Source organism: Pundamilia nyererei, unplaced genomic scaffold, assembly GCF_000239375.1.
Source record: "Pundamilia nyererei isolate P.nyererei 1_Seehausen unplaced genomic scaffold, PunNye1.0 scaffold00009, whole genome shotgun sequence".
In the NCBI taxonomy this organism is placed as follows: domain Eukaryota; kingdom Metazoa; phylum Chordata; class Actinopteri; order Cichliformes; family Cichlidae; genus Pundamilia; species Pundamilia nyererei.
In genome coordinates, this window is record NW_005187410.1 from 1,860,712 (window position 1) to 1,875,344 (window position 14,633).

General features: G+C 39.9%; 1 protein-coding gene across 1 annotated transcript in view; it reads left to right on the forward strand.

Moving 5' to 3' along the window:
* Positions 1 to 959: 959 nt before the first annotated feature.
* Positions 960 to 14,633, forward strand: part of LOC102200892 (sacsin-like) — a gene marked incomplete at its 3' end in the record, with an annotated part of 20,302 nt that continues 6,628 nt past the window's right edge. The window contains exons 1-3 of the mRNA XM_005723633.1: positions 960 to 1,057; positions 5,294 to 5,381; positions 8,788 to 8,899. Coding sequence (XP_005723690.1) covers positions 960 to 1,057; positions 5,294 to 5,381; positions 8,788 to 8,899 — 298 coding nt within the window. The remainder of the gene's footprint in view (positions 1,058 to 5,293; positions 5,382 to 8,787; positions 8,900 to 14,633) is intronic.

Sequence of the window (14,633 nt, forward strand, 5' to 3'; positions counted from 1 at the left end):
CAGTTTGAGTTTTGCTTGACTTTTTACAGTGGAAAGCTGATTTGCTGCATATAATATATCTGGTTTTAAATAGGTGTCTGAGTTCTCTAATCTCTGATTATATTAAAAAAAAACTTTTTTCCAACATGTTTTGGGTTAGAGCAAAAAGTAACTAATAGAAAGTCAGATCTAGTACAACTTTTATGTACGTGTTTGCAACTGCAGTTTACAGTATGGTATTCACATGTATGTATGTAAACTGATTCTTAAGGGTGTTTGGTTTTACTATTTACATTTATTTTTTCGTATTTACTGGTATTGAGTGGTATTTGGGAGTGTGTACATATAAATGGAGGTTGTAAACAATTTGGAAAATGGTTTTATGTGAATATTATATTGTTTTCTATTTACCCAGCAAACATGACCCCTTGGCCCCCATGTGGGAGCACTGCGGGCAGATCCACACAGCTCATAGTGGACAGCCCACTGTAGGCCTCGGCATCTGTTTGAAATGTAGGACCCCATCATACATGTGGTTCTCATAACGACTTCAATAAGTGATGTCACGGTTGTTCTGTCCGACTTTTATAGTGCTCTGGTTTTAACTCGAGACTAATTAAACTACTCTGTATACACAAATTGATACAACTGAGTAAAATGAAGCGATGCCATTTTATATCAAAAGGGTCAAAGCTTTCCACTGCGGGCCTGCACAGCAGGGGCGGATCTAGAAGGGTGGCATGGGGTGGCAAGTGCCACCCTAAAATGATCCCTTGCCACCCCAAGTGCCACCCCAGTTTTGCATATGACAGTGTTGTTTATTAAAATAAGATAGCATTAACAGTTTGAGCGTAGTTACAGTCAACAGTGAATATAAATGCTAAAACTGAAGATATTGGATAGTGTTCCCCCCCTGCACCATTAACAAATGGTTCAGCCCATAGCAGGGATCGGCTTTTTTCTTGTTTTCAGTAGCAAGCATGCTTATGATTGTGCCAGAGCACATTTTGAACAACACCATGGGAATTTCGGATTTTACACAGGTGGTTGGATGTTACACTCTGGAAATGGAAGGAAGGTGAGTGTTGTTAACCCTCTGTGGTCCATGGACACGCTTGCACCTCCAAATCACATGACTGATCTAAGCTGACATAAGCTGCAGCCACGCTGAGTCTCTATTTCAGCCCACATTGAAAGTTCGGACTTCAAAGTTTTTAAATTTTAATTACAGGCCAGTAAATCCAGAGTTGTGGTAATATATATAAGCCACGCTTTTTACTAAATACTGTCGTCACGTTTTTGTGTGTGTGTGTGTTTTAAGCGTTTTCTAAGGAAAGCGCGAAAACAGTAAAGAAAGGAAAAAAAGCCACCTCTTTCCTATCGGTGGAAAAATGCACCATGTCGACCAATTTTTAAAAAAGTCAATATGTGGGATTTTGTTGTTTAGGAAGAGGGAAAAGTTTTGGGAGTGACCGTCACTCCCAAAACTTTTTGGCAGCGAGACAGAGCGAGCGAGTGAGAGAGAGGGAAAGAGAGAGCGAGAGAGTTTTTAGATGTGGGAGATTTGTGACATTTAGTGTGGAGTGTATACTTAGTGTGTTGTGTTGTGTTGTGTTGTGTAGCTGTTCTGTTGTGTAGTCGTTTTGTGTGTCAGTGAGGGCACTAATGAATGTCACAAAGGCACATTTGCAACGTAAACACTGTCACTAAGTAGAAAACCAGCGGAGTGATACACCTCCTGTTGTCAGGCCTGCAGGTTTGTCCCTGTGCTGTTCTCTTCTGTCTTTTGGTGGGCAAACTTTTTTTTTTTACTGGCACACATCATTTGTGGGGCATCTTATTGCGAAACCTGATTGTTCTCTCATTTTAGTTTTAGTAATATTTTTAAATGGTTGTACAAAATGAAAAAAAGGCAGGTGTATTGGCTGCATTTTTAGATAAATAGTTGTATATGTTTACAAAATGTACAATTTATATTTACATTTCAAGTTATAAAAAATTACTCAACATGTCTGGGGGTTTTTTTACAGTAAAAAATACTACTAGGGTTTAAAGTTCTTTGTGTGATTTCAGATCAGTAATAGTACTATTAATAGTAATAGTAGTACTAATGCAGTATGTCAGTGAAAAAAAAACAACTAAATTCAGTTAAGCTGAAAATAATGATACCATACAAAGCAAGGGGGAAAAATAAAATGAAACAATTTGAGGGTGAACTACAAACGTAAACTCAAAATTAGTCAAAAATAGCCGGTTGTATTTCAGACCTCAGTGGGTTAATCCAACAAATCATGAAAAATTAGGTTAAAATTTTTGTTCATGACAGTGCAGATTTCTGACATTTTGTGTAATTTAAGCATGTAACAATTTGATTGTTTTATAACAAAAAACAGTGTAAAACTTAAGTTAGACGTGTGTTTGTAAATGAACCGCCCCATGTTGTGTAGCTTTCTGGATTTTATACTTATTGGGCTACATATTTATTTATTATACAGGCTATACAGTACATAACATCAAAACTCACATGTTTTATGTAACTAAAGTATGTAATTATGTGGGCTACAGACAATAATTAAGTTATAGACTATATTTATATGAAAAACATGTATACTTACTGGATTTGAATCATTTTAACCATATGTAACCACATGCATATGTGTTTGAAAAAAAAAAGCCTTGATTTTGCCACCCCATTTGATTTCTTTGCCACCCTCTTGCCACCCTAAGAAAATTTCTCTAGATCCGCCCCTGCTGCACAGGCATGTTTGCTGGGAATAGAAACCCCTTTTTAAATCAGCATGTTGTATGCATCCCATAGTATTTACGCTTTACCACACTTGTCGTGTCAGTTGTGTTATGAGCTAGTGTTTGTCTGTGGGAAGATGCGTACACTAGCCTATCAACTATAGTAAGCCGTGCTTCGTTTTAAACAATGCGGAGGACGTAAGCAGCATACAAACAACGATTTTCCCATACCCTTCCTAAGAAATGTGCTTGAATACAAGTACTTTTCGTGCGAATGCGGTAAAAACAATCTATTAACCAGAGCTAAATAACAGTAACATTTAATCGTTTTCCTTCAAGAAGGCGATGCAAACGGGCTGCAGCATCATCTAGCGAGCGACGGGACAACTGTCCTCAATGGGAAGTAGTGAGTTAACCTTACACACCTGAGAGCCAACGTGTAAATGGACGCTTTTTTTCTTCTTCTTTCTTTTAAGTTTCGTTTCTAAACGAAACTTGACTAGAACCGACGGGCGACACTGGCCACCAGCAGCCTTTATATAAAGCTGACGGATACAGTATCGCTATTTATTTGGAACATCTCTACCTTTCACTGCGATGACCGAGGTAATATGATTTTAATCTCTTAATGTCATCAGTAAAGTATTGCAGTTACCTACTCTGTGTAAGAGTAAACTGTAGTTGCCTATAAATTAGCTGCCTCAGGTGAGACAGCTAATTTATATTCAGTCCACGCAGTTATGACAATTCAAATCAAGGGAAAGGCACTGAAAAGGAAAACATTCACACAAGCACTTCTAAACACAAGTGCAAACTAATCTCCATTCACAAGCCAATGAACGCATCGGAGGGCAACTTGGGGTTAGTATCTTGCCCAAGGATATTTAGCATGTAGACTGGGGAAGCTAAGGATCGAACCACCAACCTTCTAATCAGTAGCTGCTCTACCACCTGAGCCACAGCCACCCAAATAGGTGCTAATGGAAAAAGGATTAAATGAGGAGTAGATGTACTTGTGTATTAGTTTTGTTTTGTTTTATATTTTTACTAGTATTAGTAATAATATTTTAATGACATCAGTAAAGTATTGCAGTTACTTACTCTGTGTAATCCTAAAACGATATATGTCATCACCATATAGGTGACTCTTGAATGTGTGGCTTTCATGACACTGTGTGGATAAAAAAAACCTTTTTCCTTGTTCCTTGCCTTGTTCTTTAACATAATGAGTCATATATTTAATTGTTCTAGTCAGATGCTGGCTAATATTTAACCACGAATGGGTTGGTTTAGTAATGTGTAAATGGTGGTTGATATTTTATTGTTTTTGTGTGCTTCAGAAAGTTGGCTGTTAATCAGGGATAGTGCAGATATGTTTGCTTGAATCCATCCCATACAGTAGAAAAACTGGTTCCTAGGAAAGGAAATGAGGTGATTTTTTGAGCTATTTCCATATAAATACAAATATGCTTAAATGTGGACCTATTTTTTATTGTTTGTTAGCAGAAACCAGGTAATTTATGATACACTCAACACTCCCTTATCTGTACAGGTGATAGGATCCGTGTTTTCCCTTCAGGTTCAGTTAAGTTTCTTGGGCTTTGTGTTTTTCTTTGCATTTCATAGAAACAGTCATCTGTTTAAAGGGTTTTGCTTGTTTTATGCTAAATGACAGTTAATGTCAGCAACCGTTTTCAGTTTTAGTTTATTATGAGCAAATATAGTTTGTATAATGTGTCACAATACCCTGAATTTCTTACAGAAAACGACTCTGGAATGATGAGTGTAAAAGCAAAGAAGAAAGCTCGGTGAGCTGATTTGTTTTTACTTTAATGTTCTGTATACAGTACTTCCTACTGTATACAGAACAATAGAATATGCTGTTCTGGACTTCTGTAGGAAGTACAGTTCTTCTGTAGGAAGTACTGTAGAAAATACTGATTGATATTAAAATGATTTTGGCACTAATACCATTTTTGAGTTTGCTTGCTTCAAATTATGTATTAAATCCCTTACTGACAACTGACTAGTTTTCATTGTTTAAAAAAATAGGGCTTAATGCTTTTGCAACATTCCAAATGTTTTATCACCACTTAGTGTGAACTCGGTGTGGCTGCACTACCATGACTTTGACACAATTGTTTGGTGATGTAAAAGTGTCAGAAAAAAATTGATAAAAGGAAATTATAAGCACAGAGATTTAGGATTTGTTATGATAGTCTTTGAGTGCACATCTTTAGTTGTCTCATTGAATGAGTTCAATCATTTGTCACCAGATCCCTAAATTTTATACTAACTAATAGTATAAGATATAAAATTCATATTCATTCATATTCATAGTGCCATGTTCTTCCAATTTACATCAAGTAAGTGTCCCTTTTAAATTTAATAAAACTTACAGCTTCAAATAGTCAAATACACAATCTTGTCTAACATTAGCTCTTTCCTATTATCATTGTATCATAAGGATTCACTTTGTTTTGAGTTTTTTTTTTTGAGTTTCTTTCATTTCTTACTTAATGACTTAGTTTGTCGCTTAATTTGTTACTGTTGCTGCTGCTTTGTTCAGGACTTCTTTCGGGGCCACAGCCCCGCCCTTCATTGACTACCTGAAAGATATTCTACGTCGATATCCAGATGGTGGACAAATTTTGAAGGTTGGTGTAATGCTCTGCCAAAAACTCATTATATAAATTACTTCATTAAGTACTTCATGGGGTTGCAAAAAGATTTCCAGTCCTTTAGAAATCTGTAGGAAACCAGCCCTTGGCCCTGACCTGCTGCTATTTTAATTCCCCACAGATGTTGGGCCGAGGAGGAGGAATAGCTACTATTTTTTAAAGTCATTTTAAATGTAAGCAGCTATCAACACTGTAATTCACCAGCTTTGAACTGGCTGCACACAACACAACAACAGTGTTTATCAGCCTCCAAAATACAACAAGGACTTAGTGAATGACTTTGCTGACTTCTTGGCTGAATACATACATACAATATGATCGTGTTCTTATTGTTGGGGATTTTAATATTCATGTGTTTTGTCCTGATATGCCCATGGCAAAGGGCTTTTTAAACCTTATTGATTCTTTTAATCTGGTGCAATGTGTGACCGGTCGCACACATGAACGTGGACACTGTTAAATATCAGCACTTCACGGAGTTCTTTTGATTCCTCAGAGGCATCCGATGGAGGACAAAACACTGCTCAGTAGACCATTCAACACTTTTTTTCTCTTTCACAAAACTTCTAGAAGGGAGATGCATCCTGCATGACACGTTGCCGTGCAACTCAAAATGGTGGTGTGCCCCTAACAGTTTTATTACAGAAGCTCTCATTCTAGTCTAAACAACAGTGTCTCAGTAACTTTCCACTACAGATGGTCCCCTCTTATCTACTTTTTCCCAGGCAAGCGTGAGCGAGAGTCTACAGCTTTCTACTCCCCAAGGACACATGATCTAATGCCTTTATTTTTCAGAGCTGTGTCCACTTAATACTACACTATATAACTTCATTAATAAAAAGCATAGCATTATTGAGGCACTGCAAATTCCTACAACACACACTTGATCTTGTTTTATCTCATGACTTTTCTGTTTTTAACGTAAAGATTTGTGATGCTGTGTTTTCTGACCATAGTCCTGTGATGTTTGATGTGAAGTTTCTCTTGCCTGTGCCTCAGTTAAACCTTGCACTGTTGCTCGGCGGTGTCGCGTTTTTAACTCCTCCACTGCTGAGCAGTTTTCAACAGTTTTTAACCAGAACTGTAAAATCCTGGAGCTTTTATGCAGCCAGACTGAGGAGCTCATGGTTTTATTCCACCTGCCGGAATGCTTTGGACACTGTGGCTCCATTAAAAACCAGGCAGCCTAAAGTTAAATCTGAGCCCTGGCTGAACGACATGACCACTACAAGTGTCATTCCAGATGCTAAAGCACTGTTGGCGTCAATATCAAAAAACTGTAAAAGATGCCAAAAAACACCCACTTATCTGGCATTATTCTGTCAAACTCTCACAACCCACGTGTTTTATTTAAAACCATTATCTCTGTTCTTAGTGCGCCACATACTATCAGCCCTCGTCTGCAGCCTGTGAAAAATTTTTACGCTTTTTTATTGAGATCTCCTCCACCGGGGCTCAAATCTCTCCTTTTGCTCATGACCCCTCAGTCTCTGCTTCCTGCACTTCTGTCTTTGACAGGTTTGAGCCGGTGACTCTGTCTGCTTTAAAGGAGACTGTTGGTCGTTTTAAGCCTGCAGGGTCTCCAAATGATGCTGTCCCTCCTCGACTCTTAAAGAGATTTACCAACAGTTGGACCTTTGGTTCTTGACCTGGTAAACCACAGTTTGAAATCAGGTGTAGTCCCAAAAGATTTTAAACATGCCGTAGTCATACCCTGATTAAAAAACCTACTTTTGATCCTACAATTCTTGAAAATTACAGGCCTATGTCCAAACTACCTTTTCTTTCCAAAATTCTTGAAAAGATAGCTCACAGCCAATTAATGACATTCCTGGAAAAAAAAATGTTTTAGAGGTTTTTTAAGTGGTTTTAAACCCTTACATAGCACTGAATCAGCCCTTTGAAAAGTTTTTAATGACATATTTTTAGCTACTGACGCTGGGTTGTTCTTGCTTTTAGATTTGACAGCTGTGTTTGATACAGTGGATCATGCCATTTTACTCTTTCATTTGGAGCAGTGGGTGAACATTAGGAGCACAGCACTGAAGTGGTTCAGGTGTTACTTGGCGGGGCAAACCTATTGTGTCAGTCTCTGCGACCATGTGTCGTCCTCCGCTCCTCTCTTGTGTGGTGTCCCACAGGGCTCAGGTCTACCCCCCCACACACACACACTTTGTATCTGCTCCACTTTTATGCTGACAACTGTCAGATCTATGTCCCTCTAAAGAAAAAAGGCACATATTCCATACAGCCATTCTTCAGGTTCTTGATGACATTCAGGCTTGGATGTCTCTTAACTTTTTAAAATTCAATGACAAAAAGGCTGAGGTGATGGTATTTGGTAGCTCCACTGAGACCTGACAGTCAAATAGGATAGAATAAACCTTTATTAGCCCACGGATGAGAAACTTCGGTGTTACAGAGCTCTTACAGCAAGGGAAAATAAAATATAAAAGGAAGACACAAGGTGTTCCAATAACTGGCACTCGAAAGTTTGAGCACATTTCCCCTATTTTAGCTTCACTTCACTGGCTGCCCATTTCTTTTAGGAATCATTTTAAAATTCTTTTATTTGCTTTTAAAGCCCTCCATGGCCTAGCCCCATCTTATCTTTCTCAGCTTATACACCCACCCGTTCTCTCAGGTCAGCTGATCCACAGTTCCTGAATGTACCCTGAACTGAGCGTAAACTTAGAGGAGATCGCGCTTTTGCTGTAATAGCTCCCAAACTGTGGAACGATCTCTCTTTAGAGATTAGACAGGCCTCTTCTTTGCCTGTTTTTAAATCACTTCTGAAAATCCATCTCTTCACCCTGGACTTTGACAATTGTGAGATGTTGGTTTTAGTTTATTTTTATTTTAGTTGTGTTAGTTGATTCTATGCTGTTTTAATTGAATTTTTTTTTGTATTATGTGTTTTATTTTTTGCTGTTTTATTTTATTCTATTGTTCTTAACTTATTTACTGTACAGCACTTTGGTCCTGTACTGGGTATTTTAAAGTGCTTTATAAATAAAGTTGGATTGGATTGCAATGGATTAACAAATAATGTGAAGTTAATGTGTAGGACACAACAGGAATGTTAACAGTGGAAACTGAAACTGATCTTCTCACTGTTGATAGTTTTATGTTAAAGCAGGAAACCTAAATGGCTAATTAAAACAGGGCTAGATCCCATTTAGATGAGCCACTTTCAGTGTTTGGTATGCTGGTTCACAGGAGAGATGGGGCACTTCTTGGAACAAAGCCATCATTCACATCACCTTTCCTGCTACAATAAGTCAAAATAGCTGAGAAAAAGTGTGTCAGCTTTATATAATTATATAAGTACTAGCTTGCATTGGTTATTTTCTGTTAATAGTTGTTTTTATTTGTCAATCAGGAGCTGATTCAAAATGCAGATGATGCTCGAGCTACAGAAGTGGTATTTATCCATGATGAGAGAAGCTATGGGACTGAGAGCATTTGGACTGAAGAACTGGGAAAATACCAAGGTATTCATTGAATGACAATAAGAGTTTTTTTCAGAAAACATAAATTTCCAAAACATTTTTTATCTGGCTGTTTATTAGGTTCTATTTTTTCTGTATTATTTCTTTTAATAATACAGAAAAAATAGAACCTAATAAACAGCCTCACATCAAAAAAGAGCTCTAGTTGTTAAGATGTTTTTGTTTGTTTTTAATTTAAACTCTAAACACTGACAAAAGTGAAGTAAGCTAAAAGAGTTCAGCAAGCAACACATCATGCCAAAACCTAAAAAAGAAAAACCCTCAAGAATATAAGAAACAAAATCAGTTATCTGTCGGACTGGAAATGGTTACAAAGCCATTTTTCAAGGCTTTGGGACTCCAGCAAACCATCCACAATTTTAAGAAAACTTGGAACAATGGTGACCCTTCCCAGTAATTGTTGGCCTACCAAATTTACTCCAAAAGTGCATCAACAACTCATCCAGGAGGTCACAAAAGACCTCAAAACAACATCTAAAGAACTGCAGGCTTCACTTGTTTCAGTTTTCATTAGTGTTTATGATTCAAAAATTAGAAAGAGACTGGGCAAAAATGTCTTTAATGGGGGAGAGTTCTAAGGAGAAAACCACTACTGACCAAAAAGAACACAAAGGCTCATCTCACATTTGCCAAAAGAAAAAAATGTTAATAATTCCTAAGATTTTTGGGAAAATATTCTCTTGACTGACAAGACAAAAGCTGAACTGATTGGAAGCTGTGTGTCCCATTACATTTGGCATAAAACTAATACAATTTTTCATAAAATTGGACAACGATGCTACCAAGCTGTGGCAAGAGCTGGGCGCTGTCACGGACCACTGTCTCCACCTCACTACAGCAGCAGTACAAGTGGCGGGCAGAGCTTTCAGCATCCTCATCCTGCAGGAGAGGGCAAGATGGCTGAACTTGTCGGGGCTTTCGAACAGAGAAAGAAAAGAGTGTCCTGCAGCAAGCTCAGGCCATCTCTTTCATAGGAACAGCTCTAAACTCCACCTCGTACAGAGCGTGTCTCTCTGTGGACAGAGTAAAAAAAATGCTATCACATGCCTGCATTTTTCAGGTGGGAAGATATCTCCCATTCAGAAGATGCCTGCAGATGCTGAGATTAATGGCGTCTTCACTGGCAATCATCCCACTAGGCAGACTGCATATGAGGGAGTTTAAGCGATGGGTTGCATTACTAAGACTCAGTCGAAACCGCCACCACCCCCATATCAAAGTGACAGCATTGACAGCAGACTGCACTGCGGCACTCCACTGTTGGAGAAACCCCACATTTCTCACTCAGGGGGTGTCACTGAGGGCTGTCACAGCCAGGAAGGTGGTGACCACGGACGTGAGTCTCACAGGCGGGGGTGCCACTCACAAGGGCAGAGCAGTGAGCAGCAACTGGGACTCATGACACAGGGGTGTTCACATAAACTGGCTAGAATTGCTAGCAGCATTTCTAGCACTGAGACACTTTGTTCCCCTGTTAAGAAACCACCACGTTCTGATCAGCACAGACAACACCACTGTTGTGGCGTACATCAACAGACAGGTCCTTTTCACATGCTGGCTCGCAAACTGTTCATGTGGAGCAGCATCAATCTGTTGTCACTGAGAGCTACTCACATTCCAGGAGCTCTGAACTTGGAAGCAGATTTAATGTCCAGGGGGAACCTGCAGTACGGGGACTGGACCCTGCACCCAGGGGTGGTGACCCAAATCTGGACCAGCTTTGGCCAGCCACAGGTTGACCTGTTTGCCTTGAGGAAGAACGCTCAGTGTCCTCCATATTTCTCCCTGAGGGACTAGGAGGCTCCGCTAGGGCTAAATGCATTAGCTCGCGAATGGCCACATGCTCTGCTTTATGCGTTCCCTCCACTGGCTTTAATTTCTCCCACTCTAACCAGAGCGAGAGAGAGAGGGCTAACAATGATATTGATTGCCCCAAGGTGGATGAGGTCCCATTGGTTAGCGGAGATTATGCCCCTTTTGTGGAGCGAACTTTGGCCTCTCCCTATCAGACGAGACCTAGTCTCCCAAGCCAGGGAGGAGATTTTTCACTCTCACCCCCAGTGCCTCGCCCTGTGGGCTTGGCCCGTGAGAGGTTAAATTTTAGACTCCCCCAGGGTGTTATAACCACTATTCAGAGTGCTAGAGCCTCCTCCACAAGATCATTGTATGAGAACAAGTGGAGGGTATTTGAGGAGTGGTGTGGAAAGTCTCACGATCTCTCCTTTCAATGCTCTGTGACAACAATTCTCTCCTTTCTCTAGGAACTGTTAGATAAAGGAAAGGTCTTTTCCACAATTAAAGTATATCTAACAAACATTTCAGCCTGTCATGTGGGCTTCGTGGATGGCCCAGTGAGCCATCACCCGTAGGTCCACCATTTTATGAAAGGGGCATGACGACTCTATCCGGTGTCTAAACCTCTCGTCCCCACATGGTATTTATCCCTGGTGCTGGGGGCATTTTCACCATTTGAGGCACAAAGCCATGTGAAAATTCTGTCTTTGAAGACTACATTTCTCCTGGCTCTCGCATCTGTGAAGCGTGCCATTGATATTGATGCACTGTCAATACACAAACAGTGCATCTGACTCACGCAGGATAACTGTAGAGCACAGGTGTCGAAGTCCAGTCCTCAAGGGCAGGTGTCCTGCAGGGTTTAGATGGGTCCTTGATCCAACACAGCTGATTTAAAAGGCTAAATTACCTCCTCACCATGTCTTGAAGTTCTCCAGAGGCCTGGTAATGAACTAATCATGATCTGTCCTCACTAAGTGTTTTCCTCATGAACATAGACTCAGCTATACAGACAGCTAAACACTCTCCTAATTAAAATCCAAGGAACAGGCCGATGTGTTAAGTGGGATGATTTAATAAGGAAAAAGTGTGAAACTGTTGACAAAACCAGAAATAAACCAATAAAAATATTGCATCAATATACAATATAACACACACACCACAGTAAGTCACATATTCAAAAATATGAGCACAATATTTATCTGCTTAGTGAGTGCCTGAATGAAACATCAAATGAAATCACGCTCATGATCAAAATGTTAAAGAAACCACATGGCATATGTGCTAGCTTAACCTTACTAGCTTAGGTTATACACGCATTCAAATTAAATTCAAACTACAAACTATATTACGCTTTCACAACAAATAATAATGCACACAAGTCGTCTCAGTGATAACAAACAATTTTACTTACAGATTATGCCATTTATCAACTTGTGAAGGCATGGATGGCAACACAAAAAAAACACTAGAGGGCAAACTGCAGAACAGAAAATACCTAATGCCAGCATAAATCATTTGATTCAGATGTGTTAACCCAGGGTGCAGTGGCGGTCCTAGCCTGTTTGGCGCCCTGGGCGAACACTCCCTCTGCCCCCCCCCCCGCTCAACCAAAACTGGTGCTACTACTTCCTGTCCTTGTTTCAGCGCCACAATGGAACCCTAAACATCTGGACTCACCTGGTGGCATTTTTAGTGTTGCTGATTAAATTGTGCCAGCTTACTGAGACTGTGGACTTTATCAGTGACCATCATTCGTGGCCCCTGCGCATCTTCATCCTGTCCTCTTCCTCTCCTCTTTACCTACCTACTCTGCATTCAGTGTTGTAGCTCACGTACTGGGAGGAAAGTCTGACCTTGCTCATTATTGCTTCTACTTTCTGGACTATGTAGGGGTAGCGCAGTATCAGTACGGCAGCGCTGTAGTCCACTTTTACAATGCTGTTGATGAAAGCGTCCATGGACTGGTGAGTGGTATCTTCATGCCCACTGCCACAATCCTCAGCTGCCTTTCATGTTTGGGATGCTGCTACGGCAAATACTGCAACCACAGCCTACCAACGTGGGTGCGTTAAGGATATAACATATTAAGGATTGTCCATTAACATAAAACTGTTGTCGGAACCATACTGAATTTCACCAGAGAAACATACACACAGACACACACATATATCATACAATGAGAATAGGACAAATCAACAATTGACAATGACTAATTAATATTGTGCTGAACACAGTCCAAAAGATTCAGTAAGCTACATCAGTGTCTACTGTTTACTATCATAGCCAAGTGACACTTCACTATCCCTACTAATTGATGTTATCTTGTTGTATCTCTGTTGTGGTCAGTGCTATCCTCTATGCCTTTACATGCTGGGGCAGCAGGCTGAGGGTCACAGATGCCAACAGACTATATGAACTGATCCACAAGGCCAGTTATGTTGTGGGGATGGAGCTGGACTCCGTTAGGATGGTGTATGAGAGGCAGATGTTGTCCAAGATAAAGACAATGTTAGATAATACCTCCCACCCACTCCATGACATGACATGCTGGCTAGTCACAGGAGCACGTTCAGTGAGAGACTGGGATTACCAAAAAGCACCACTGACCGACACAGGAAATCATTCCTGCCCGTGACCATCTCCCTGTACAACTCCTCCATCTAAAACACTGTGAACACTGCAATAGTTACATCCTTTTTACACATGCTCTTTTCTACTCTGGAATATTCTTGTCAATTTTCTTGATATTTATTTATAATCCCCTCTGTTAATCCTTGATATTTATAATTGAGTGACCTGTATATATTAGTGCTATTTCTTAAATGTGTAAAATCTGTAACATAATGTATTGTTTGGAGTTTAGTCTGTTACTGTTACTTTTTTTTTTTTACTATTTCTTCTTGGAGCAACTGTAACCCACATAATTTCCTTAGGGATTAATAAAGTATTCTGATTCTGATTCTGATTGTTTCAGAATAAACGACCTGCCTTTATCCAGTGACACATCTGCTTACCTGTATCTTTTGCTCGTTTCTCCTCCTCTTCTTTTCTCTTTTTTCTAAACTGAGGACCTGATGGCTTTGAACTTTTACTTGTCCATCTTCCATTGGTTTTAATTTTGCACTCCAGTATGAACACCCATCCCCAAACCCGAGGATCACCACAACATAACCTAATAGACCTACACCTTAGTTCACAGATTCACTTTGTCTAAGGTGTATTTCTGGGATTTCGCACAACCCAGGATTCAGATCATGAATACATAATGGGCTTGGATTTACAACATTATGAATGAAATGTGCTCTATTTGGAAGAAGCAGGCTCCCCTCCCCTTTCGACAGGTTGTGTGTGAGACATTAAATCATCAATCTGTAAAATAAAAATTTTAAATTGTTATTGATCCCTTTACCCCGAGTCCTAAAGTGTATATTTATTTTCTTACTCTACTATAGTTATTGTTCATTTATTTGCACTGTTGTAACTGGAGCCTCGTCGTCTCGTCTCTCTATATACTGGACTGTATGTAGCGGAGATGACAATAAAGTTTACTTTGACTTCAGCAGCGAGCAGGTGCACCGAGGGCTCTCGCGCTCACTTTTCGCATACAGAATTTCGAAAAAACTTTGGTGCAAATTATAACTCTGTATCATGTCTGGTGTTTTCGTGTTTATTGGTTTGTTTCTATTTTGTTTTATTTTGCGAGTTGGTTATTAGATGCTGCTCCAGCCAGCCAGAGAATCCCCAGCCACCCCGCCCTCTCCTCCCTGTGCCGCAAGCAGCAGGCGCACCTCGCAAACGAGGGCGCCCTTACTCCCAGCAAATGGGCGCTAGAAAACCGATTGGTGCCTATGAAATTCCCAATATGCGCTGGCTGACGTCGGGGCAGCATGAGTACGAGCAATTTTTTTTTTTTTTTTTT